The 26,694-nt window shown below is 54.6% G+C and overlaps 1 protein-coding gene across 2 annotated transcripts in view; it reads left to right on the top strand.

Annotated features, from left to right (window-relative positions):
- Positions 1-26,694, top strand: part of PIK3R3 (phosphoinositide-3-kinase regulatory subunit 3) — a 78,034-nt gene that overhangs the window by 15,353 nt on the left and 35,987 nt on the right. For both annotated transcript variants that reach the window (XM_085067698.1, XM_085067699.1), the window contains exons 6-7: positions 1,607-1,808; positions 2,160-2,245. In XM_085067698.1, coding sequence (XP_084923824.1) covers positions 1,607-1,808; positions 2,160-2,245 — 288 coding nt within the window. The remainder of the gene's footprint in view (positions 1-1,606; positions 1,809-2,159; positions 2,246-26,694) is intronic.

Raw genomic sequence — 26,694 nt, forward strand, 5'->3', positions numbered from 1 at the left:
GCAATTAGCTGGGTTGCCTCGTTAAGCAACTTCAAAGGGAAGCGCCTTTCCCTGCAGCCTGTGCTGCAGCGGGCTCTGCTCCTGGCACAACAGGGGCAGGAGGAGGAGGGGGCAGAACGGAGGGGAAACCAATGGGAAGAGGATTTCTCTGGGGAAAAAATTAAAATATAAGTCTTTGAGGAGACGGTGCTAGGTTTTGGCAGCCTGCCCTGCAAGATTCCTCTGCCCTGCTGGAGGCTGAGAGCTGGGTAAGCAGCAGGATGACCACCTTCAAAAAGAGGGGGAAAACATCCTCAAATTCTCCCCTTGGCTGTCAGCCTTCTCCTGCAGGATCCTCTAGGTGCAAAAAAGTGCAAAAAAACCAGGAATTGCAGCAGGGGAGGCCTGGAGAAAAGCCAAACATCCCTCAGGAGCAGCTTGTGGGATACAAGGGCTTACAAACACCCCATCACCAACAAGGCTGGGACCTGCTTTGGAGGGCATCCCAGCCCCTGCCCCTCCAGCTCCGGTACACCCTGGCTCCAAGGAGGGATGTCGGGGGCTGGCTGGGCATTGGCCAAGCCTCAGTCCTGGTGCAAAGAGCCGCGGGGAGCTGAATCAGCCCCTGGCCGAGCAGGGCTTTGAAGCCAGCTGAGAGCAACGCAGCCCTGGGGACTTCCCTGTCCCCAGCAGATAAAAGGGCTGGGACAAGGCAGGAATGGAGGATGGCTGGAGAGTGGCTGTTTCCTGTGCCTGGGGCAGGATCGCAGTCCCAGGGCGCTGAGCTCACAGCTCACAAGACCGGGGAGCCCCAGCCAAGACTGCCAGAGGGCAGCAGGGACTGGTGCGAGCTCATGGGCTGCTCGGGGCACCCGATGGTGTTTCTGGCAGTACCTCCGTGATGTGCAGTGCCATTACGTGCCTGATTTTATTCACAGGGGCAATTCCAGTATCACTGGAAGCAGCTGTACCCCAGTCAGCCCTCCCTGGGCTGTGTTTCGTGGGGTGTGAGACCATGAGGCTCACTGCAGCCCCATCTGCAGCCCAGGGGCACATTATTTTTACTTCCTAAAAGGCCTTTTCCTTCCCAACTTGCTGTTCCTGCAAGGGAGGGCTGAGCCTTTAAATTCAGCAGATCTTCTCTGCTTTGCTTTGCCTTTACTATAGCTTTGCTGTGCACCAGGGCAGGGCTCTCACTCTTCTCCATTCAGGCAGAAGTGAGGGATTTTTGAGGTGCAGCCCTTACCAGGTGAGCAGCTCAGCCCCCTGAGCTCCCTTCCTGGCTGTGCTGAGAGGGGGAATGTGCTAAAGGCACCTGACAACCTGATCTGGGGTGGAGTGAGTGGGTAAGGCAAACCCCAGAAAGAGGTGGCCAAGATCCTGAAGACGTCATCTCTGCACATCCTAGGATATCCATGAGTCCCACGGGCTGTCTGGGAGTGGATGGGCTGCAAAGAAATAGTTATAGGAGAGGGCGAGGTCAGGCTTTTTGGGGTCTCTCGGGGGAGTAGAGAACTACCACAGCTTATGCCATGGGTGCTGGCAGGTGCTGGGCTCCCACAACAGGCAAGGGGATGCCCTAAACTCCCAAACTGATCATTTTTCTCCTGTGTTCCTTCTGCTGCAGAGACCCCAGGCCTGGAGGAGTGTGGCCAGCGAGCCAGAGCCCTGCTGGCCCCGCCGGCCCTGCCACAGCCCCAGGCACTGCTCCTGCGCCAGCTCGCTCGCCACTTCTGCCGCCTCTGCCAGGGCAGCCACCGCAGCCGCCTCTCGCCCCGCCTCCTCGGGGAGCTCTTCGGGGAGCTGCTCCTCTGCCCTGCGGCAGCCAGGTGAGCTCCCCTGCCACGCACGGGACAGGGCGGGTGACAGGAGGATGCCCATGGACAGGCTGGTCCTAACAAAGCTGGGTTTGCTGTGTGACAGCACACCACTGCCCTAGCCACAGGGTTCTCCGAAGGGGGAGGCCAGATGTGGAAGTTGCCATTCCAGCTGTGGTGGTCAGACATCACACCCATTCCCAAGGTGACCAGGCATGGTGCACACACGGGACTGGGACACACAGCATTGCCTCTGTCCCACAGCAGAGCCATTGGGGCAGCATGCTATTGTCCCAAGGGGTTGGGTGTCTCCAGGGAGGTTGAACTCCTGGCATCCTCACACACCTCTCCTTCTCCTCACAGCACCGAGGCAGGCCCTGAGCTCCGTGCAAGGATCCTCGAGTCCTTCATCATGGCCAGTGAGGTGGCAGAGCTGCCAGCAGCTCCTGGTAAGAGATGTCCAGCTGGCGGCGGAGGGGGGACAGGGGGTGTGACATTCAGGGCAGTGATAACAACAGGTCATGGGGCAGTTTCAGTGGCAGTGACAAGAAGGTGCTTGTGTCCCTGTGGCAGTGCCCAGGCTGATCGGGCTTCCTCTCCCATTTCCCTCTCCTTTCTCCTCAGAGACACTGATTTTAGGGCATTTCTTTGCAGCCCCTCAGAAGGTCTGCAGCTGTTTTTTGGCTTCATGTCTCATCATTGCGCTCTGGTCCCTGAGTTTGTGATGCAAACAGGTTCTGCTCCCCCATCTTGGGGGCTCTTGGTGGAGGGCTGATGTGCAGCTTGTTTCAGTGAGCAGGGATCTGGATATAATCTGGGAGGAAAAAATAGCAGCATGACCATAAAATGGCAGGATGGTGCTTGCTGCAGGATCCCATCAAGGTTTATCATTTTTGACTTCCATTTAGTCCCCATGTGTGCAGAATCACACTGCATCCACTGCTGCTTCCCCCACAGGGCATCGCCAGGGTGGGGGTGAGGACAGGCACTTGTCCCCACCTCTCCCTGCATGGACAGCAGCCAGGAGGGGTTTTCCTGCAGATGTTAATGAGCCTCACCCCCAGGGCTGCAGTCCTGCCCCTTTCATCACCAACACCAGCGTTTGTCTCCAGCACCTCTTCAGTCTTTTGCTCTGCTGGCCACCTTCTCTTGCCGTGTCCCTCTTGCTGGGTGGCATCTTGTGATCCCATCAGTGTCCAAAACTGAAGCACATGCTCCTTTGTGCTCTCTGCAGCACTCCAAGAATGGGGGGCAAGTGGCCTTTCCAAGCAGGGATGTACATGGGAAGCAGGGAGGGTGCTCAGGGAGGCACAAACTGCAGACCTTGAGGACCACAGAGACCCATCCTTGCAGGATCCCATCTTCAGGCTGGCACTGAGACCCGTCTGTTCCCCCACACCGAGCTGCCCAGATGCCTGAGAGCCACAATTGCTTCCAGCCCTCCTGCTTGGAGATGTGTTGGCACTGTCCCCAGTGAATCCTGTTGGTTTGTGATGTCTCTGGGTCCTTGTCACCACCCTGCCTCCCTGGGGGATGGCCAGGCCAGGCAGGATTACAACTCTTAATATTCCTCATAAATCAGCCCTTTCAGACCTGTCATCTCATTTATTGCTCTGCCCCGAGCTCTCACCCATGAGTTTGTCAGGATACATCTGTCTCTCCCACCTGCTGATCCAGCTGATGGGCAGCTGCAGCCCAGCAGTCCCTGGGGTCACCACTGCCGGCCCCAGACTTTGTAATGTCATTGGTTGTCACCACCCCAAACTGAGCAGAGGGGTTGGGCAGGACCCTGAGGTCCTCATCCCCTTTCAGAGTCAAAATCTCCCCTGTTGGCACCCCACAAGTGTGGGGCAGGACACAGGACACCTGGACTTGCTGTGGGACTTCAGGCAAGTCCCGCCACCTCCCCTCTCTTTGTACCTAAAAGCGAGGATATTATTACTTGGCTGTCATCACATTAGGATGTTGGGAAGCTTAATTAAATGCCTGCAAAGCGATTTGGAGAGCTGTGGATGAAAGGGGCTATATATAAAGTGCAAAGAATTATTATTAGTGGTGCTGTCCATGCCCTGGTCCTGCTCCCATCACCCTGGCCCCACTCCCCTGCATCCCGGCACCGTGATTATTTTCGTGCGTGTGTGGAGTTGTGGTTTTATAATTATACATGTAAAACAGCTATAAATACCCTGCAATAACACGGCGGCTGTGTGCGCATAGCACAGGAATAGGAGTCGGTAGCTGACATAAGGAAACCGTGGTGTGACCTCATTCTGACTCAGATGTAAATATACCTCATGTGAGGGGGCAGCTGAGGGGCTTGGGGCTGCAGGGACAGTGGCCTCCTCGGCAGGGAGAGGTTTTGGGAGAGATCTGAAGCTCTCTGCTAACTCCAGGGAGGCTCCCGCAGGGCCAGGATACCTCCTCTCCCATGTGTCCTGGGACAGATGGGGGAGTCTTTGAGTCGTGGATGTTAAAATCTGAAAGAATAAAAACGTAAATTAATGGAATTTGGTTCCTGGAGGGGCTTCTCTGGGCGAACTTGCTGTTGTTGAGTTTGCAGCATGCCTTCCTCCAGATGCTGCTAGGTGAGGGGTGTGTGTCTCTTTAACTGCCTTTGTGGGCTGCAAAGGAGAAAATGGGTCTCTGATGGCTCTGATGGCTTCTGAAAGTTCTTCCTGGGATGCAGCACTGGAGTCATGCTGGAGGAGCTGGTTTGCATAGGGCAATGCCAGAGACTCGTGGCAAAGCTGGAGCCTGGGGCTGAGTGACTGCATTCAGGCCACCTTGCTGTGCTTCCCAGCAAGTTCCCAGCACTGGGCAGACACTCCAGGGGGACATTTCTCAGCCCTATGGTGGCCCAGGGGGGCACAGACAGCCCACAGCAGGATCCCAGTGTCTGGAAAGGACTGTTTCCCGAGCAGGGTGAGGGGGCAGGGGAAGGCAAAGGGAAGAAGTGATGCAAATACCAGCTCAGCTGAAGGAAGATGACTTCATCTCCTTTTCCTCTCCTGGTGCTATTTATAGTCACTTTAATTTACTCCCCTTTGCTTTATTATCTCTCCAACAAGCCGTTAGCCCTCAGACAGCAGGATGCCTTTACTCACCATGCAGACCAAAGTTCTGAAAATAAACCCTTAACCCACCACCAAAAAAACCCAAAAGCGGGGGCAGGAGGCAGAGTAAGGCTGCAGAGTGCTTGGGCAGGAGCATCGCCGTCCTGTGACGTAGCTTTCAGGAAAAAATGAGAGGATTTTTGGCTCCTTTTGGAGAAAGGAGTGAGAACTGGGCAAGGAAGATGTCCCCTTCCTCCTTCAGAGAAGTGGCTGGAGGGGACAGGACCAGCAGTGCTAGGGTCCCCTCCTCACTACAGGATCAGGGCCACTGTTTTGTTGGACCCAGATGAGGCAGACACCCCCTGCTTCCCCCCAGGACCCCCAGCCCTGCCCTGCTCTGCCACATGTGCTGGGAGATGGGGATCAGTCCCAGCCCAGGTGCCTTGAAAACACCTTCCCAACAAGCAGGTTTGGCAGCCCTGGGCCGTCAGGAAACTGAGGCACAGCTTCCCCATGGAATCACCCTTCCAGTGGCTTCAGAATCCAGCCTCTGGGAAGGTTGGACCCCAGATGCCCAGCCCCAAGCCCAGCTCCATGGCACCCCATACCCCCTCAGCAGTGCTCAGCAGGGCTGCAGGGGTAGCAGTGGTGGGTGACAATCCTGTGAACATCCTGTGATGTGACACTCTGGGCACTTCCCAGCCTGAGCCCCATTCAGGCACCTCTGGGACAGCATCAACACTGAGCAGGACTGCCGTGTTAAGCCAAATTAGAAGGATCTGGCTTTGAAGTTTTTAATTAACTTTTTCCCTGTTTGCTTTCTTCTGGATCCAAGGGAAAAGCCCAGCCTCCCGCTCTCCCCAGCTTGTGTGTCACGATGGAGGTTGCAGACTTGGATGTGCAGGGGGTCAGGAGGGAGCAGGGGGCTTGGTGTGTAATCCAGCACAGAGGGTGCAGCTGGGGGCTGTGTCCAGGTGCTGCCCTGCCTCCATGGGAGCATCCCTGCACAGCCGTGAGCCTCCTCCCACCTAGCCTGGCACATCAGCCACAGGGAACCTCAAATTTGCATTACCCCTTGGTGTTTCATCCCCTTGGAGCTGCTGGTGTGGGTTGAAAATAGCCAGCAGTAAACCCAACTAAAAAACCCTGGGTGGAGAGCGGCACAACGAAGCCATGGCTGAGTGGTCCCCTGTGCCAAAACACCTCGTTCTGCCTCCCCGAATCTGCAAATAATACAGAGAAAACAAATTAACGCTGGGGAAGGGGAGGGAAAAGAGCCAGAGCCGAGCTAGCAACATGAGGTAGGGAGAGCGGCTAAAAATAACAGATCCCTGAAGGCATGGGGAGGAACATGACGGGGATCCACACTCCTGCCATCCCAAAAGGCAGCCTTGTGCCTTCCCAGCTGCTCCTCATGACGCAGCCCTGCCCGGTGAATCCAGAGAGGGAAAAGCCTCCGAGAAGGGCAGCAGGGGGGAGGCGAGAGGTGTGGAGCTGTGCCATGGAGCCAGGGGCAATGCTCCCACCTTCAGCAGAGGATGGGGGTCTGCCAAACACCCAGGGTGCCCAGCTGGGAGGAAGCTGCTGCCTGACCAACTTGCAGGCAGCCAGCGGGCAGTGGGATGCTGCTGGGAGACCCCAGGGGTGCTGCCTCCGCAGCTAATTTTAGCCTGTGTTCAATTAATCATGGAACGGGAAGGGATCACAGCAAGCCCAGCCTTTGCCGGTGCCTCCAGCAGCTCCCCTTTCCATGCCATGTGTGCTGCTCCAGGGTTTGGAGGAGCTGGGGCTGGGCATTCACAGGGCATTCCCCGGTCCTGTGATTTTGGGATGAGGAAATAGGAGAGATCCTGTGCCACCGTCATCTTCCTCCAGTCACTTTTAAGAAGCTGGGGCAGCCCTGAGGAGGATGTTATCTCCTCATGCCTCAGTTTCCCCCCTGTGGCTGGCAGCAGTGACCTTTGCTGTGGAATTTCTCAGGTTGCCTGTACAGCTCTGACCAGGCATTTTCCTGGCATGCCAGAGCTCTGGAATGCCTTCCTGGGGTGGGGAGCAGTAAACCCCAGCAAGGGATGTCTCAGCCAGCCCAGGCCTTTGCTGCATGCTCTAATGGCAGCCCCTCTCCTGGGAGCCACCAGCTCTGCTGTGTAAAGTCGGGGCAGGAACAACTTCCTGGCACAAGGAGGGACCCTGGCAATGCTTTTGGGGTACAGTGTGAGAGCCCTGTGGTCCTGCTCTCCCCACAGCCCAGCTCCACTGGTCGCAGTGTCAAAAGCACAGCATGGTCCAGCCCTCCCTCGTGACAGAGGGAATGGCTTCTGACGGAAACAGGGCTTGGCTGGGATTGAAACCCTTTTCCTGCCGGCACTGCGTGGCCAGAGCTGATAAGGCCTGGATAACCCCAAGCATTGTGTGTTCCGCCGGCCCATGACCCGCCAGCGTGAGAGGAAACACTGCTGCTCAGCCAGCCAGGATTCAGGGGGAGACTGTGTGCCGGTGACAGTGTGCTGGAGTGCCCTGCTGTCTGGCCAGCCTGCCTTCCCTTTGGCCAGCACAAGAAGTTTTGGGATGGCTCTGTCAGATCATCATTGGTGCAAGCCCAGGTTGCTGTGTCAGCACACGCTGGCGGCTCTCGGCTGCTAGCATGAAAAACTTGGGGTTTCAGGGTGATTGTCGGGCATGGGCAGGGTTTGCAGGGCTCTTCAGATGGAGCTTTGAACCTGGGACACCTCTGCCTGTTCCAGAGGGCAGCTCTCAGAGGACTGACTAAGCAAAACCTCCCCAACCCAGAGGGAACCACCAGCTTTGCTGTCCCACACCGGTCATGGCTGGCTCGCTCCCTGTGCCGGCTGCTCGCCAAGCCAGACTGCGGGAATGTGTGTGCCAGCATGCGTGTCCTCCCAGCTCTGGCCCTCAGACACTGTCTGGGTTGGACTCACCCTTTCTGCAGTGGCTCTGGCTAAACACCACCGGCAGCCTCATGAAAGAAGATGGGGAGGGTGACAAAGCACCGGTCACACCGCCAGCCACAGCTGATTGTCCAGCTTGGCACCAAAGCCAGGAGCATCCTCTCCTGTGCAGTGGCATTTCCATCCCCTGCCTCCTGCCTGGCAGAGGATAGGCAGTAGCATGGCCCCCTGCTGCCCTTTTGGCCAGGAGATGCCAGAAAAGGGCAAAGCTTCCCATGGGGAATCTCATTCTGGAGTAGGGGAGCTGATCCCCCCGTGATCCCACCAGCACCCCTGGACCTTGCCTCCCTCGAGAGCACTCCGGCTCTGCTCCGAAGGGGTGGGAGGAGGCAGGCTACCCGACACAGACACATGAGCAGCTCTGGGGAAAGGCAGGATCTGTGCTTCCAGGAGGGAAAATGAGTCACAGGGGGATGACAGGGCTGTGCCAGCAGCGGAGCGCGGGGCTGGGGTAAGCGGTGGCTGTCGGCTGCTATCCGGGAGGTCAGGCAGAAATGCTCTTACAGGCCTTGCCTGGCTTTAAAATCTATTAACGTCATTTTGCTGTTCGAGCCGAGAGCCGCACAGGCAGCAGAAACATTCGGGCATGGCTCAGATCAGAGCAGGATTTCAATTACAGTAATCAAAGGTGACACAGATAAGAAACCCCTGGTCTATGGAGCCACGACAGCTGTCCTCTGGCTCCAACCGGCACCCATCCAGAGCAGCTCCATCAAAATCACTGAAGTGGTACTAGGGTAAAATTGGATTGGAATCCATTTTCATCTGCCGTGGTGGAAAATGCTTTCCCTGCATTCCTTGGGGAGGAAAACCACCTTCTCAGGGACAGCAAGGGAGGAAGGTGCCAGGCATGGAGGAGGGGACAATGTCCCCAGCAACAGCACTTATGGCTGCTTTTGGGTGATAGAAAAGGCAGGAGGAACAGCTGGGATGCTGGAGCATCATGGCTCTGCCTCCTGCTTTCCCCCCTCCATTTCAGCCTAGCCCCTAGCCATAATGGCTGAGGCAGGGATGTGCTCAGCTTGGTGTCAGGCTCCCTGGAGGGATGAGCAGCCCTCTGGACCCCCTCTGTGGCCACAGCATCCCAGGCCGTGTTGCAGGATGGACTTCCAGCAGTGCCTAGGAAAATGTGGGGAGAGGGTTGAGAGGCTGGAGGAGGAGAAGAGCTCAATGGGCAGGAGCTGGCACTCTTTTCTCATCTTTGTAAACCGCAAGGTGATGCCCAGGGAAAGCTGCTTCCTGCTCCTGCCTCTGCCATCACTTGCATGTGCCTCTGGTTAATCGTCCCCACTGCTTTTGTGAGTTTCTGCAAATCTTTTGGATGGCAGCAAGCCATCCTCACCTTTGACCCCCTCACCCCTTTAGGCTCCCACCCCACGGAGCCACTGGTGACCACAGCCACAGCCTCATGGGACCCTGGTTGCAGCCAAGCCATGGGGGCATCCCTGGGTCCCATGAGCACAAGGGGTCCTTTCTGCCCCTGCCCTAGCACGGCAGGATCCGGCCAAAACACAGCGTCCCTTTCTGCGCCCGCTGGCCCCGCGCCAGCCTGGCCAGGTGTCAACTGCCCGGCCGCAGCGTGTCCCCCCCGGTGCTCCACCGGGAGCAGGAGCCCTCTCCCAAACACTGGAGGTTTGTGCGGGGCGGCGGGGCTGAATGGTGGGTCTGTGTGGCCGGGAATGCCGGGGGGAGGGAAGGCGAGCCGCTTGTTTCATCTGTTTACCTGGAAGTGGAGATCACGGCCAGGCCCGGCTGCCGCAGCGGCGGCGCTTTCATGCCGGCGCTAACGGGATGGGGAGTGCCGTGCTGCACCCATCCCGAGCAGCCTGCAGCGTGCCAACGATGGGGACACAGCAGGGGCTTGGCAGTGCTTTTCTCCCTCCGTGTGCCTGCACAGTGCTGAACCCTCCTGCTCGCTGCAGCTCGAGAGCTGGAGCCTAGGTAGGGATGTGGGGATGGAGCCCAAGTCATCACAGGGGTGGGTGATGCTGCAGGTCATCCTCTGCCCTGCAGCATCACTATGCCCCAGGGCTCTACAGGGTCTCCCCACATGTGTCCCCATGCCAGCTGGGTCACCATCCCGGCTGTGTTCCTCATACTGCTGGTGGTTTCCATGCTGGCTGCACATCCCTGCCCTGTCCATAGTTCTCTGTACTGGCTCTGGGATCCCACGCTGGCTGTGGATGCCTATACCAGCTCTATCCTTGTGTGGGTTGTGCATCCCTGCATCAGCTGTGTCCCTGTACCAGTAGTGTCCCCATGGGAGCCACTTAGCAGCTCTGGGAGAGAGGGGCCACCCATGCAAGCGCCGAGTTTTGTCCTTGCGTGAGCCAGGACTGACAGCCACATGTAAGCTGCTGGGGAGGGAAAGGAGATGATAGCATCTTCGTCAGTGCCTGGATGCACGGGGATTAATGAAGCTGGCTCGCCGTCCCCAGGATTCAGGTTGCCTTATCTGTGTCTATCTGTTCTTACCCAGGCACTGCTAGAGCTGCTCCCGATGCGCACAGCTAATCCCAGAGGCTGGCAGATAGGGCAGGGACTGCTGCCTCCACCCACACCCTGCCCACGCCACCAGGGCCAGGGCCACCGAGCTGGGCCATGACCTGTCCTGCCCCAGGCCACCTGATGCTGGAGATAACCAGAGGCACAGGGCAGAGGTGCAATGAGTTTGGCAGTCTCAGTCTGCCAGTAGTACGTGCAGGGTTGCGAGGCAGGCACTGGCATTGCCTCTGATCCTGACCTCGAGGCTGCATGACCTTCCAGCTCTCCCAGCAAAGCTGTGTCTGCCCAGTTTGTCTCTACTCATCTTTCAGCTCAAAAAAGTCACTGCCCCGTGGCCAGGGCTACACCAAGGCTCTGGGAACTTGTGGCCATTCTTTGGCAAAGTAGATTTCTCCAACGTTTGGATACTTTTGGCATTTGGGGAGGGCTGCAGGTGGTGAAGGGGCTGGGGTACCCACAGAGACTGAACAGCCTGCCATCGTGTCATCCCCAGGAGACAGGGAGTGAGGGCTAGATTTTCACCTCACACCACACAGATGTGGCTGCAGCATCCTTGGCTCTTCCCAAATACCTGGAGGACCCAGAAGCCCTGACTGCCCACCCCAGGAGAGTGTCTTCCCTCTTCCTTCTGGCACCTCTTCTTTCTGCTTCTCTCTCCATGTGTTGGCTCTTCATACCCTGGGGCAGGAGGAGCATTCGGGGCTGTGCTTCGGCACCAACCCAAATTTCCGACCTGGTGCTCACAGTGCCATAGCAACGCCTTTATTTTTTCAGCTGCTTCCCTGTTTTCTTTGCAATTGGGCTCTTTCACTGGGTGATGGTGATCACAGGGGCTATTTGGGCAGCGTTCAGCACACTGCTGAGCAAGCAGCTTGTAGCACAGTGCCCAGACCCAGGACCTCATGATGGCCTGCCCTGTCATGTGCCCCACACCTCACATGGCTCTGACCCTCCCTGGCCACAGGGAAAAACATAGAGGGAAAAATAGAGGGAAAAACATATCACCTGGACTTGGGAGTGACTGCTCAGCTCTGCACACCTCAAAGTTGCCCTGGGACCTCAAAGCCACCCATTTCCTGTGGGCTGTACAGCTCCATGTACCATGGACATGGAGTCTACCGATTGATGTCCCCAAGGTCACCAATGCCGCCAGAGCTCTGGGTCTGCAGCAAAATGGTGCTGAGTGTGGTGAAACGGGTACCCAGCATGGCTGGCACTGCTCTCGTTTCCGCGACAGTCCTTCCTGCTCCCAGCCTGTGTCTCCTCCAGAGCATCTCTCCTTGCCTCCTGAGCCTGCTCCAGTGGGATTTAAAGCTATGGGGAAGGTGGCCTGGAGAAGGCTTTGTAAAATGCCAGTGGGGAACCACAGCAAAGGAAGCCATGCCAGGAGGGACAGTGGGGTCAGGAGAGCACGAACGCCCAGGACCTCTGAGTGAACAGGGTTTGGAGGACAGTGGCAGGGGTTTGGTAATGCAAAAAGTACAAGCCAGAGCTGGCCCTGCCCCACAGCCTCCCTGGACAGTTTCAGGAACAGTCACAACCACCGAGGGGCTGTACATGTCTGAAGGAAGCTCTGCTCTGCAGCTCCTATCAGCTGCTTCTGCAGGAGCCTTAAACGGAAACATTGGGGATGTTTCAGAAAGAGAAACCTGAGTGTTTTGGGGACCAGAACAATTCAAAAGATCCTAGACAAATTCACAAGCCATCAGTCTTGACCGGAATCTGGTCTTTTCAGCAAGGATGACAAAAGCACTTGTCCAAGTTGTTTCCACCCAGCTTTTAGTGGGATTAGAACTGCAGTGTCCTGTGCTGGCAGGCATCCCCCGGGCCAAGCACAGCCAACCCTGAAATCACTTTGTGCAGGCCCCAGAGTCCATCTCAGCATCCCGGCGCTTGCTGCTGCCATCACTTCCAATTTAGACCTGCTCATGGCAGAGACCAATATAGAAGCACTTTGCAGGATGGCACTTCCCCTCCCTGGGGAGCTGGTGCTGGTGCTTCGCTCTTGCTGCTCACCAGCTCCAAGGAGGACTGAGGAGCTTGAATTACTTTTTTCCAAGAAAGGTGGATTTGGTTTGCAGAAAGATAAGGACTGGGGAATAAGTTGTTCTGCTCTGCTGAGCCTTCTGCCATCTGGAACAGCTTTTGGTTTCCTTCTGGATACCAGTTCCATGAGATGGCAGGACTGGGAGAGGGGCAAGGGCATCACTAGGACCCCCAAGGAGTGGGAAGGATGAGGAGATGGAGCCAGGGGATGCATGGGTCTGTCCCTGTGTGCCCTCTTTGCAGGAGTGGGTGAAAGCCCAGGCAAGTGAAGAGCTGGTTTAGGGAAGGGCTTGGAACAAACCTCACTGTGGAAGCCCCCAGTCAGTCTGTCCATGGTATGAGCTCACTCTGTCCATCCCCTTTCCAGGGTGGTGGCCACGAGCTCCTGCAGCCACTGCTTCTCATTCTTCATTTTCCAGCCCAGGGGTGGGGAAAAGCCTTGTTGTCTCCATCCTCCCTCTTTTCTTCCTGGGGAAAAACATAAAACCAAAGTCATCACTCCAGGGCTGGATTACTCAGGGACTAAAGAGGGGAGAGGTTTCCCCAAAGTGAAGGCACTACTAACCTCAACCCCCCAGGTGAGGTTTCTGGTGTCTAGTAAGGGGTTGGTGCTCCTGCAGCTTTATCCTCAGTAAAGCCATAAAAAGTCTCCCATTCCTCTAGTTGCTTGTTCCCACAGAAACTGTGGGAGAACTGAGTCTCTTGGGCATGGTCCTCCTCACAACTAGACAACACCCCACAGAGCTCTTCCAGGGGCTGGACACAGCTCCCATTGGCCCTGCATGGCTCTGAGCCTCTCGTGTCCATGCCACATATTGGTATCCCCAGTCCCTACCAACTGCTCTGCACCAAATATTTCCTGGGTGGTGCATTTGATTTGGTGTCCCCGAGGCTGACACTCGGCTCAGGACCATGCTGCCACTGCCCAGGCAGCCTTTGCTGTCCTCAGCATCCAGTGCTTGAAACCACAACCTCTTGGTGAACATCCTCCCTGGAGAGGCCGCTCTCTGCAATTAATCCGGGCATGGTTTATGCTAACGACTCTTCCCACTTTAAATTATAAATGGCCCTTGGCATGTGTGCACACAAACACACGTGTGTGTGCAGAGATCCTTTAAGGCCATCATTAGCTGTAATTAGCAGGATCTGTCACTCATCTTTGGCAGTTAACGATGAGCCCTGAGTCAGAGGAATCCAGCGGCAGATAAAATAAACATGATTTCAAACAGTTTGGAAATAACAAGCCCTCATTAATCAGACAAGCCCCAAAGGGGAGCGCTTGGAAAAGTGGCGGCTTCTTTGCCATTGCCGAGTGGGGCTGGGTGGGCTCCAGGCCAGCCCCTGTGCTCCCCAAACCCCCCCTCAAGTGGGAGTGGGAGGCAGGATACTCTCGCTTGGCTGACTTCATGGCAGGACTGAGGTGTCAGAGCCAGCCAGCTCAAGCAAAAAACCTGAAAACTGGCAAAACCCAACCAAAAGGGCTCCTGCACGGCCCCTCTCTGGGTGAAAGCACGACCTGGCCCTGAGGTGCAGGTGGGGTGATGCTGGTGCAGGGCTCAGCTCTGGATAGAGATGAAGCAGCTCTGGGGTAGCACATCCTACAGCCATTACTCACCCCAAGATGTGAAAGGCTGCGTGGAGGGGAGCAATTCCAGGATCCAGCAGCACAGGGGAGAGAGGATCTGGGGAAGGGGCTGGTACAAGGGATGTTTCCTAGGGAGCAGGGGGAGCTGGGTAGACTTCTAGCTGTCACAGCTGCAGCTAAATCACAGCAAATAGGAGGGGAATGGGACACATGAGGCTGGTTTATATTACAAAGGAGCAGTCCATCATGGGGTATTTAAAATAATCCGCTTAGATGCACAGTAGCAGATTTGGAGTGCTAAGGGAATTGAAGGCGCTGTGGCTTTGCAAGGCTGGATCAGATCTAGTTAAGATGCCACTTAGGACAGTACATCCCATCCTGCCTCACTGCCCCAGGGGACAGGCACACAGCACCTGCAGCCCCTGCAAGGCCACTCCCATCCCACCAGGGAGGCACCCAAGGTGACACTGGGCACATCAGGATGGATGACAATGTCCGGTGGCATCTCCCTGGGACTGGTGGCAGGTTTGGGGAGCATAGGGCCATGGTCTGAATTAGGTGCAGAATAGGGGATTCTAATGAGGGGCCAAGCCTTTGGAGGGGCAGAGGAAGTACAACTAGTCCTTGGGGTCCAAGGGCACCTTCATGATGAAGCCAGATGCCTAGCAAAACAGCTGCAACCAGGAGAGAGCTGTACCCACACTGCCGGGGCTGGGAACCTCCTCTAACGGTATCCATGTGCCATTTGTGCTCAGCTGGGGCTGGGGACTGGTGTGGGGTCCTTGTAGACTGGGACCAGGTGCTTTAGGGGAAGAGCTGGGGCTGCTCTGCCTCTGTGTGGCCTTGCAAGCCCCCCAGCACGGCCAGTGGCTACAGAGGAGGATGGCTCCTAATGCCACAAGCTAGGGGATCCTCTGCTGGGGTCTGGGCTCAGTCTGGGTTCTGTGGGGGTAGGAACATGGGCTGTCTGAGCATCCCTGAGCATCCCTGCAGTGCTCCTCTGAGCTAGGCTGAAAGCTCAGCTCCAGGGAAGCCAGTTTATCCTGAGAGAGGGATTTCATCCCAGACACTTCACTACAGGCAGACATTCCCCCAGAAGAGAATCCTTCCAAGGGCAGATGGCTTCCACCTTGGGCTGGCTCAAGGGGTTCAGCCTGCAGTGGCCCTGCAGAGCCAGAGCTGCAGCAGCCTCTCAGAGCCAGGCAGTGTAGCCAGACGTGACCCTGGCACATAGCTGGTCCTCACACTGCCCATCCCTTTGCTCCCAGGGAGGGCAGAGCCCAGGAACACGCCCCCAGAATCTGAGGCTGCATGTCAGATTAGGTCACAGGACTGCCTAACCCTCTTCTGGTCCTCAACCTGTGCCCTCTCTCCCCTTCCGACCCCGCTACAGGGCTGCACTCAACTCGAGGGCTCACTCTGGCAGGTTTAAACACTGTCCCCAGCTCCCCTAAGCATTAATCCAAGGGAGGATTAAGGTTACCAAGCTCCTGGAGCCACCCAGCTCTCACGTCTCCCACAATGGACCCCTCTGTCCTGGTCCCAGAGAGGGCACAGGGCTCTGCTGTCTCCCTGGGACTTGCTGCTGTCCCCTCGAGCCCCCCAAGCTTTCTTCCATCAGCAAGCACCTCACTGGGGTCATGCAGCATTAGGGTTCATCTCTCCTCAAATTGGGAACCACAAATCATCTCGGGGGCTTTGGGGGCTTCCAAGCCTCTGTGGCCACCTCCCCCCTGCTCCCTGCAAGCCCTGGGATAGGTTTTGGGGTGGGCATGAGCTTCTCCCCACTCTTCTCCCCTGTCCCCCAGGTGCTGTGCTCTGGGTCAGCTCTGGGTTCGTGACAACTAGTTTAAATGCATGGAAAATACCTTAATCCTGGTAAGACCCTGATCCCTGCCTCCTCATGCTTCCTGTGAAAGCCCCCCAGTTCAGCCATAATCCTCTGGGAGAGATCATCTGTGCACCCTCCAGTTGTGGGAGCAAGGGACACTCTCCAGGACACCCACAAACTCCTGAGGTTGGCACACAGGGTCCTGGCTAGTACTGCCCAGAGATGCTCCTGTCACCAGCAGGGACAGAGATGCTCCTGTCACGGGGTGGGATGGCCAGGGTAGGAAAGGCCACAGGTGGAACTGCCACCCTCCTGTACCCCCTTAGTGCCACCAGCTCCAGAACAGAAGTTTTCAGAGAGAACCAGGTACCTGTGAACTATTTTTACATAGTCATGATAATTTTAAATTTCTGGTTTGAGTTACTATATGCTCCCCAGTGAGCAGAACTCCTAGCTTCCCAGTCCCTATCCCCTCCTAGCTCCTACACCATCCCATCCAGAGGGCTGCCCAGGGTACGGGATTGGAGGAACCCCTGGATTAGGAACCCCTGGATTGTGGGGTGAAAGAGAGCTCTGGCTCTGCCCCAAGTCCCATTTCCCCAACATCAGGAGCTTCTGCTGCCTTTACCTGCCTTGACCTGTGGCCCCACGAGCTGTAATCTCCCTCCTGCTGCACCCGCAGGATCAGAGGCTGCCAGTGTCCAACCCACCCCAGAGAAAGGAGGGCACTGGGGGGGTGGTAATAAATCCTAATGGTGTCCTGGGGATAGGGGGAGGGCAACAGGCTCTCGCCACTGCCTTGCGTGGCAATAGGAAAAGTCTGTGTTTGCAGAATTGTCTCTTACAAGAAGCAAGGACAATGCTGGGATAGAGGCTGAGCTGAGCTTTTAACCAGCCAGATTACACTTAGCAGGAGCATTTACCTCTGCCTCTAATCCGCCTGCCACAAAGACTTGCTAACTCCTTCCCGGATTTAACTGGAAGGCTTCAAATCTTCCTGCAGAGGAGAGAGTTAAGCCTGAGCTGGTGCTGGAGGGCTGCACAGGTCAGGGTCAGCGCTCCTCCTCTCAGGTTTGGGCCAGACATTTGAGTCCCAGACTCAGTTTTTTTCTGGCGACAGGTCCTGCAGTCAGGACAGACAGGGGATGGGAAGGTGCCAGGAGGCCTTCAGTCCCTGAGACCTCAAAATTAGAGCCTATGCAGAGCAAAAATTGGACATTTCTGAGCAAAAATCTCTGCTGCTTAAACAAAGAGCAGAGGTAAAAGCTCTGGAGGAGCCATGTGGCTAGTACAGCCCCTCTTGTTTTTAGCTGGATTTCTTGTAAGAACAGAAAACATCCATAGCCAGTGCTGGGTGGCTGGGCAAGGCTGGAATGGCTGTTGTAGGATATGGCCATACTCCGAACACCCTGTATCCCCTGACACATGGCCCATGTCCCCTGATTCCCCCATCCCACCCTGGAGCAGCGACATTCTCCACTGCCTGCACAGGGCCAGGCACATTGATCCTCAGAGCCCAGGGCACAATGCCCACTGGTGGGCACCAGCTCTGTGGCTCATGCCAGCAGAATCCCTCCCTGTTTGAGCATTCCCTTGCAGGATGCTTTGCATCCATGCTGGCAAGGGGAGAGACAAAACTGGCCCTTGGCCCTGCAGCACATCCCTATGGCACCCCCAGCACAGTGACTGTGACACTGCTGGGGGTCACAGTGCCTCAATAGGGGATTTTGGTGTGAGGCTTCGGGGCAGGGGGACAGGGACGTGGCACGTGCTGATGTCACTGAGCTGGCTGGTGTTGGGCAGCACGTGGCACTGTGAGAGACCCACCAGCTAAAATGGTCTGACTGGGAGAGCGGCCAGGACAAGGGCCGGAGCTCTGTGTCTGGCTCCACATAGCCTGGCCCGATAGGCTGCCCACCCTTGGTCTCGCCCCATGCCGCTGGCACCAAGCCTCACACGCCAGGGTCACAGGCTGAGCCGGGAAAGACGCGTGAGCTGAGATAGCAGAGCCAGGGATGAAACCTCCCCTGACTTCTGGGAAGCCGGCAGTATCGGAAACTTCCCTCCCGGCACGGCTGCGTGGGAGGGGACGGCAAGTCCCCTCAGCCAGACTTTGCGTGGTCTCCCTCCATCCGGCAGCACCTCTCGGGCTGCAGGGACACCGAGCCTCCATCGCAGCCCGGGCCAGGGTGACATGATGGCAGCCATCCCACTGCCACCGCCCCGCCACCGGCTCCGCGCACAAAGGCAGGAAGCTGGGTGCAGCCGGGGGGTTTCCCGGCTCGGCTGTGGCCCCAAGTGCCCAGGGATGAGCTGGCTGCCAGCCAGTGGCACCCAGCCTGGCCTCTGAGTCCCTTTGCTGTGCCGCTCAAGGGGCTTCTGCCGCAGTCAGGAATTCCCTGCCTTTCCTCCAGCTGCCCCAGTGCCGCCGCAGTGGGATCAATATGGGGGCTCCATCCACAGCATCACCCTGTCTTTACGCTGGGTGCAGAAAGCACCTGGTAAGAGAAAATCCTCCTCGTGTGTTTCTGGAGCAGGCTCTGGGGCCTGCGGCAGGCAGAGGGTGAGGGCTGAGGGTGCTGTGCCGGGGCAGGGCTGCAGAGCAACCCCACTCCCCTCCTCCAGCCTGCCGGGCAAGGGGCCAGCTTGGCTTCCGCAGCCCTTTCTGCAGGCAGGGCTGGTATGTTCACCACAAGCTATGGCCGGCCGGGCTGCCGCTTACAGTAAATCTGAGTGAGTTGTTTTGGGCAGGGCATTCGCAGTCCCGCGGGCAGCAAACTGGCTGTGTCCTCCTGGCACCGTCGCCTGCCGCAGGCGTCTCCTGTTTCCAGCACCCCTTGGCTTTCCCAGCACTGACCCGACGCGTGTCTGACCCCGGCATCAGCACGAAGCCACTTTCCCGGGGCTCCCCCACCTTCCTGGTGACAGGCAGTGTCTAGGGGAGGGGAGAAGCATCTGCCCTCCCCTTTGGCTCCAGGTGCACAGGAAAGCTGGAGAGGAAGCATACTGGGTTACAAAGTGATGCCAGCATAGTCCCACAAACTGCTGCCCAACCTACCTTTTTGCTGCTGCTTTCTCCCATCACTGCCCTCTGGCCATCTGTTCCAGTCTCTAGTGGAGGGACTGGGGGATTTTTCTGCTTTCTTGGGACAGTGTGAAGCCTTTGTCCCTATGGTGGCCAGCAGATGAACCTGAAGCACTACTGAAGCATTTTCATTATGGCTTAAGTGGGATTTATGTGGTGAAGATGCCTGCTCCAGCCCCTTTTCATGGATTGGTAACTTCAAGCATTGGGGAAAGGCAAGATTTGGCTTACCTAACAGTTTCCCTGAGCCCTCAGGATCATATTTTGCATTTCCTTATCCACAAATAATTTCTCCCTACTCACTTTTCAGGAGAAAATCACTGAGGGTTGCATGTCACCCGAGACTGTGAGGCTTGGGGCTGCAAGGATTGTCCCACACTTTGTGTCACATCTGTACCCCAAGTCCAGAGGAAGGTGAGCAAAACACACTAGCAAAATTTCATTCTGTTGAATGACCAAGAAGCAGAAAACAAGTAAGGCACTAAGTCACTCAAGGACAGACCACCTCCCAGGGGCTAAGCCCTGCCTGACCCACCAGCCTGGGGATATTGCCCCAGAGCAGCTTTGCCAGCTCCATGGCACCTTCTGCATTTTGCCCAACCTTTCCCAGCATGGGAAAGGATGCAGAGCAGACACAGGCAAGGGATTTTCCAGGGTGGAAGCTTGCTCCTAGTCTGGTTTTTCAGAAGCAGACTGCAAGCTTGTGAATCGGAGGTATTTGTCAAGTCGGTTCCTGCAGTGGAAATGATCAAATAATTGTTCATACACTCGTCTGGCCCAATGGCTCATGCTCACAGAGCAGAAACTGGCTGTCAGGCTTCAGGACTGTGGTTCCCCCGTGATGCTGTGGCATGTTTGTAAGAGGAAGATGCTGAGGCTGCAGGTGCCTTTCCAAGGCAGAGCTCTGCCACGCTCCAGGCATGCTGCCAGCCTGTCGCTCGGCCGGATTCATGCCGCCTTTCTCTCGGAAAGTCTCAGGGAGGGCTGTACTTCACAGAGGGGTTTTCCCTGTTCCACTTGCCCAACAGAGTGCTTCCAGCCTCTTCTCCATCCCATGTCCTCTCTTTCCTGTTCCCACCAGTGTGCAGTTCCAACAGCACATCTTTGGCTTTGCCCATTTTCTGTGCTCAAGCAGGCATCCAGAACAACCCTGCTGCTCTGAGTGAGGATGGAGGACAAGCATTCCTGTGGGAAAGTCAGGCTTTCCCAGAAGCAGGCTCTTCCAGCCCCAAAAGTGACAGTGACCTGAACATTTCTATTCAGACCAACTATTTTTTCAGGCATTTATAACCTCCTCTAACATATTTTTCTTTTTCCTTTGGGGTTGAAATTATTCTGGCTTTGTGCAAAAACCAACTCTGAAGTGCTTGGGGAGTGAAAACCTCCCATTATACTTTTGAAAAATAATATTAATCTTCCCTCTCCTTTTATGAAGAGCTCTCTCCCCAATGGCTCAGGACTGGAGGTAGGCATTTGATGTGGAAATAGCCCTTGCTGGAAGAGCCCTTTGATGTTTGATTTTCACAGGGCCAACTCCTAACCAGCCATGGGGGCACAGGGCATTGGCAGGGTTGGGCTCCAAAGGGTGCCCAGGAAGGACATGGAACAAAGGGGAGGTGCTGCCAGACCCTTATCCTGCCTGCCTTGTTTCTCTGAGCAACAGGCAGGTGTTTCCAGGCTTCAAAGTCAATAAAACCAGGGGGATTTCCATTCATGCAAACTGCCCTTGGCCTGATTCAGCTCCAGGATCTAAGGCAGATGCCCAGCCTGCACTGAGCCAGAGCGACCCTTTGCCCAACACAAGAAAGACCTGGCATCTCCCATCAACCAAAGAGACCAGAGGGGATTGCAAGAAGCAGGATTTGAACTCAGCTGCAGAAATGCAGTGGCAAAAGGAAGGAGAGGACACACTGTCTGTTACCATCACCTGCTGGGCTCCCAAAAATGCCTGTGCAGAAACACACCCACTGCAGAGAGATGGGGCCATGGGCCATACCAGGAGGATGAGGATGATGTGCCTGAGCTAGGTGTGTGGGGAGGTGGAGGCTGGAGCACCACAGACCTGGATAGCATCTGCAAGCAACACCTTGCTTAGCAGGTGCACCTGGATAGCACCTGCAAGCATCCCCACCCTTGCAGCAGGGACACAGGGGACAGTGAAGTGGATTCCCACTTTGGGACTGAGCCATTGTCTTGAGGTGCCTCTGGTGGCAGGGAGCCTGGTCACACATTTGCTTCTTTCAGTCTGACATAGATGCCAGCTCCTTATTTAGTGGGTTTAGTATCCACTGACTTTGCCTCCTGTAGTGCAGCACAAGTTTTTGTCCCTCCCTCTCCCTCTCCCTCTCCCTCTCCCTCTCCCTCTCCCTCTCCCTCTCCCTCTCCCTCTCCCTCTCCCTCTCTTCTCCCTCTCCCTCTCCCTCTCCCTCTCCTACTGTTTTCACTCATTTAATTCCTCAAAGCACTTCTAAGAGGCCGTTCATCTGGGAGGTATCGCCCAAAACAAAGCTGTATTGTGTATGCTTGGTCAAAGCAAGATAAGAGCTTCCCAGCGACAGAGGAGTAAAGGTGCTTCTTCAGGTGCTGGCAGCTCTCACAGAGCACAGTGTTTAGGATGTGTCAACCCACCAGCTGGGATTTGCATAGGTACAATATCCCTCTTCACTTCCTGGCACCCTGAAAACTGTTGTATTAAACTTTAGTTCAGTGTTTTGGCCTGGTGATCAGCATCACACGATTTTGTTTCTCCCCTTTTTCTTTTTGGAGAGAATATGGCACTTAATGTTTTGTCAGCACCCTTCAGAATGTCCCACTCCTGGCAGCTGCAGGGACCCAGTGCTCTGGCAGCTGAAGGCTGTGTCTACTCTCCACAAAGAGCTCATGTCTAGCACATTCATGGCACCAGGAAACAAAAGTTTTTCCACAGAGTCCTCTACTAACCTACGTGTTGTGAGAGAGATTCAGCTGCCTTTTTACGCAAAAGCTTTGTCCTCAGTAAAATCTGAAGATGTTGCAAGTTTTGTCTGATCCTTGAGGAACAGATGAACTACTGGACATCTGGAAATCCTGGACACAAGCACCATGCCTGCATAACTCAGCCCTAAGGCACATGCTGAGCAAGACCAGTGATCCCAGGACACAGCCATACATGTGCTGCACAGTCCCTCCATGCATGGGCTGTAAAGCTGATACTTTCCAAAAACTCTGGATTTGTATGTCTTGAGGACATCTGTGCAGCATAGGCACTGGTAGGCTCAGGATTCCAGCAAATGGCCCAAAGATTTGCCTGATGTACTGGGAAGCTGAACTTCATGCTGCAGTGGCTGATCTGCCAGTTTGTGCCCACTGCCTGCTATGCCACTGTGGTCAGGATTTTGCGAATGTGAGAAATTTTGGGGTTTGATGGATAAAGTCTTGTCCAGTGGCACAAAGTAGTGTGCTGGTTTGCAGGTATAAGGGAGGTGTTTCCCTGCATGTTTCTAGAGGATACCTAGGATTTCACAAGGCAGGGATGGCAGCAGAGACACAGAGTTCTCAGTGCCCTGAAGTCCCACCTGTCTTCCAGGGACATAATACCCTTCCTTTTGGGAACACATAATTACTCAAGCAAATTGTTTGGAAGTCTTCAGCAGGGAAAGAACCTTAATGCAAAGGACAGACAAAAAAGGGTCTTAATGAACCTGATGTGCAAATTGCCTTTGCTCAAACATTCCCTGCCCATCACCTTGGCTGGACAACGAAGGCATCGCATTCACATGCTGGATTTTAAACGCTCACCCTACACCTATACTGTTTGTTTTATTTCCCTGCTCAACGTTCAGAGGCTCCTCTTCTTGTGCTTATTTACCATAAAGCAGAGAAAGCCAGGGAAAATGATCTCCAAAGCAAATAGAGCCATGTTTCCATTTGGGAAAACTTAGAGGGAAAGCGCGTGTAGCTAAGCAACAATGCATGATGGTAAATGGGTCATTTTCCAAGGCATGAATTGCATGTGGATAACTGCAAGGAAAACAGCCCCAGCCAACACACTGCCGACACTTGAATTCTTGGCCTAAGTGATTAATAAGAAAGGAGAGGACTTTTCAATACCTCTGAGAGCTCCCTGGGTTGTTCTGGGGGTTTTTCTCCTGCTTTCAATCTCCACCCAAAATCTAGGGTGGGAGTCTCCGGTCCTGCAGCTGGACAGAGCTCTGAGTATGGATGTGCTGCAGTGAACTTTCTGGACATAAAGCAATTGCTCAGTGCCACCAAATCCCACAGAAAGGGATGGGGGCAAAGAAGTTGCATGGCAGGACTGGGGACTCACACATGAGAAACTTCCTTCTGTTTTGGGCCAGATGGAAGGCAGCATTCCCTGGTGCATTAGGACTGAAGTTTGATCTCAGCCTCTTCCAGTACTGCCCAGGAGTGGCTTTGTTCACTTTCCCTCCCTGCAAAACCAGATGATCTCCACTGCAAGGAAAGGGGGAAGTTCTTACTGTGGGGCAACATGTTATGGATATATGAGGCTAACACTACCAGGATAACATTAGCAGAGGGATGGTAAAATCGTTTGGGAGGTCAGGAATGGGAGAGTTTGCCGGAAGATAAACAGGCAATGCCACACTGGGTTGGGGGCATAATGTCCACATCATGTAGCTGCTGCATCATGGGGGGACCCTGCATGGCTCAGCCATGGGTGAAGGGTTAGGAAACCCTTCAGCTTTGCATCCTAGGGCAGGAAAACTGTTGTGCTGTTTTTTGGGGGGTTTTTTCGTAATAATAACAAATCTACAGAGTTCAAGCTTTGCTTTTGCAGACGTGAAAAGTCCTCTGGGCTTTTCAGAATTCCTCTTACCGGGAATGGTGCCACCTTCAAACCCATGCTGGCAATCCAGCCTGAAGGTCACCAAATGCAATGTCAGCAGAGTAGGGCTGAGACCTTGCTTTTCCTAGAGGTGCTGTTGATTTCCTCTTCCTGCTGCTTGCATCACTGGCTGGGGTCAAAACATACACTGCAATGTTTATTAAAGAGAGTTTCTGCAGGAAGGTATTGGGATTATTTCTTTCCTCCATGAATAAAGTTCTACAGTTCCTCTTAAAATCAGACCTGAGGAATTTACAGAGTGGTTATTGTACATTCCTTGGGGGAAAAAAATCTAAGCAAGTAGTTCCAGTGCATTAAAGCAATGAATAGAGGAAGTGAAAAATATTTTAAATTCCTATACAGTGTTACATTTTAAAAGTGTCCTGGTTTAGGACATTAGAATCAGGGAAGGAGCTTTTTTCTCTCTCTTTTTTTCCCCCTCTAATTTCTCTGAACTTGTTACAAGTCTCCTTCCATTTTACTCACCATTTCTAAGCAACTAAATAGAGAGGGGCCTGGAACGATGACAGAGATGCGAAGTGCACAAAGGGACCAGAGTGTGGTCCGATAATTCTGTAATTGGAGCTGCTCGAGGCAAAATTTTTTTTCAAGCCACTGTAAATGGGGATCGCTGAAACCCTTAACAATCGGTCTGTCAGGCTGCTTCTTTAATGGATTGCTCTGTTTAACTCTCTCTGTTTGTCACTGGCAAGATGACAAGAGAAATTAGTGTACTGGAAAATATAAGGTAACTGGCAGTTCCCCAGCCCGGTTCTGCAGACCCCGGGGTGCTGCAGCGCCAGAACCCAGCTCACCGGCTGCTCTCCTCCCTCCGTGGAGGAGGAGGAGGAGGAGGAGGGGAGCTTGCAACCTCCTGCCCTTCCTAGGGGTAGGAAGACTTGCAAAAATACCCTGTGACTCTGGGCCTGACCTAGAGAAGAGCATGTGGAGAGAAGGGTGTCCCCATGGCCGGGATTGCAGTGGGGAGAGCACCTAAGTGTCCTCCCAAGTCACAAACCTTTCATCAGCCGCAAAAGAGCTTTGTCCACTGCTTTTACATCACAGCTACTCTTTTTTAAAGCTCTGAGGGTTAATGTCAGTTTTCTGGGAGCACTGGGTGCGGGTGGGAGCAGTCACCATTAGAGAAGATGCTTCCAGCGTGTGTGTGAGTGTGCGTGAGCACACGTGAGTGCGTGCAAGGGTGCACTGCTTTGGAGATGCTCCGACACCTCCATTGTTTGCAGCCAGACCCTGAAACTTGGCAGCAACGATGCCCCGAGGCTAGAGATGTACCTTTCACTTTTCCCATGAAATTCCACTCTGGTTTGGCTGAGTTATAAAAAAAAAGTTTGAAAATCACCATTTCCCTTCTGCTGCCTGCATTCCTCAGGAAAACTTTGGCAGCCTGTCAAAACAATAACTGAACGTGAACTTTCTAAAGAGCTGGCCCGGTGCTGTCTGCCAAAGCAGCAATTCAGCACAGCTCAGTGCAGCATATCCTTTCCCTCACCTCCCCCCCACCCCGTGCCCAACCCCTTGCACACCCATCCCTGGGCACCCTCCAGGTGCAGATATGTCCACCCCAAATAGGGGTGTGCAGAGCCTGGGGCTAGCATCCACTGTCCAGCTGCAAAAGCCACACACACCTCCTCTCCCCTCACAGGAGAGCAGCTTTCTGCTTCCATCCCAGACCGTTACTCCCGCAACTTTTTGGGCAGAAGCCTCCAGAGCAGGGAGGAAAGGCCAGTCCAAGCCTCACTGAGCGATACCTTCAGTCCAGCTGCAACAACCTACGTTATAGACATTTATTTAAAAGATCTTTTTTTTTTTTTAAATGTTATTTCCTATGTTAAAAGAATGTTGTTTATAATGCAAAGCCAAGTGCTTTTAAGTTAGGAAATGCCTAATGTATGATTCCTCGCAAGCTCAGCTCTGTGTGCATGCCTTGTGTTCCGACCTTTATGGACATGAGCCCCTATTTCAAACTCTTCCCTTACCCTGTGGACACGGGAGGGAAAAGGGCACAAGCTGCTCCCACTGCTGTAAATAAGACACTTCCTAACACTGAAGCATTTCATTTGAATGTTTTTTGCAGACCGCATATTATTCTTTAATACAGGTTTTTAATGCAATGTATAATTTTCAAACCAAAGCAACCCGACTTCGGCACACTTGCCAGAGTTTTTCCTCACCACAGAAATGTGGCCGCATCTGGGGTGGAGTGAGGCAACTGTTTTGCAGCCTGTCAGGACATAAAATGACTATAAAGCAGAGAGAGGAAGCACAGTCCTTGTTAAAAACACCCATTACATTTCACATGAAGGTGCTGGAGGATGCAGGGAAGCAAACTGCTACTACTTCACCCCTGCAGGGATTAATACTCTTAATCTTGTGGCAAATGCTTTGTGGTCTCTGTGGTACTTTTGTACTCTGGTACACTGTGGTACTGTGGTACTCAGACTGTACCATCGAAGGGGAAGATGGTGCTTGCACTGTCTCCGTGGTTCAGGAAGGCAGGATGAACCTCTGCCATTCCCAACACCTCTTCTCCTGCCAGCAAGCCCCAGGGTTGGTGTGCAGCACACTGAGCCACGCCAAGACCCCAGTGACAGTGTCTGAGCCAAAGCAGACCAACCCTCCCACCTTTCCTCATCTCCTCATCACCAGGAGCTGAGAAACAGGCAGGAAGAATCCGTTAACTAAACCAAACTGCCACAACTGGTTGTTCTTGTGCTGTTCCTTGCAAGGTGTGACTGCCCCCGTGGAAAGCTGGTCACCAGCCACAGCACATTCTCCAAAAATCCCAGTGTCTGTGCAGCAAAAGGCCAGTAATTTCAGGTCACATCTACTGATGGCCAGGGAGTTGTCCTTTCTGATGTGAATGCAGCTCTACCTTCTCCAGGCTCCCCTCCAGCAGCCCCTGAGCTTATGCTAACAGTGAAGCTAATATCTGGATCTCAGGAGTGGCCAGGAGTCTC

Source organism: Lichenostomus cassidix, chromosome 8 (genome assembly GCF_008360975.1).
Source record: "Lichenostomus cassidix isolate B80296 chromosome 8, HeHo_3.0, whole genome shotgun sequence".
In the NCBI taxonomy this organism is placed as follows: domain Eukaryota; kingdom Metazoa; phylum Chordata; class Aves; order Passeriformes; family Meliphagidae; genus Lichenostomus; species Lichenostomus cassidix.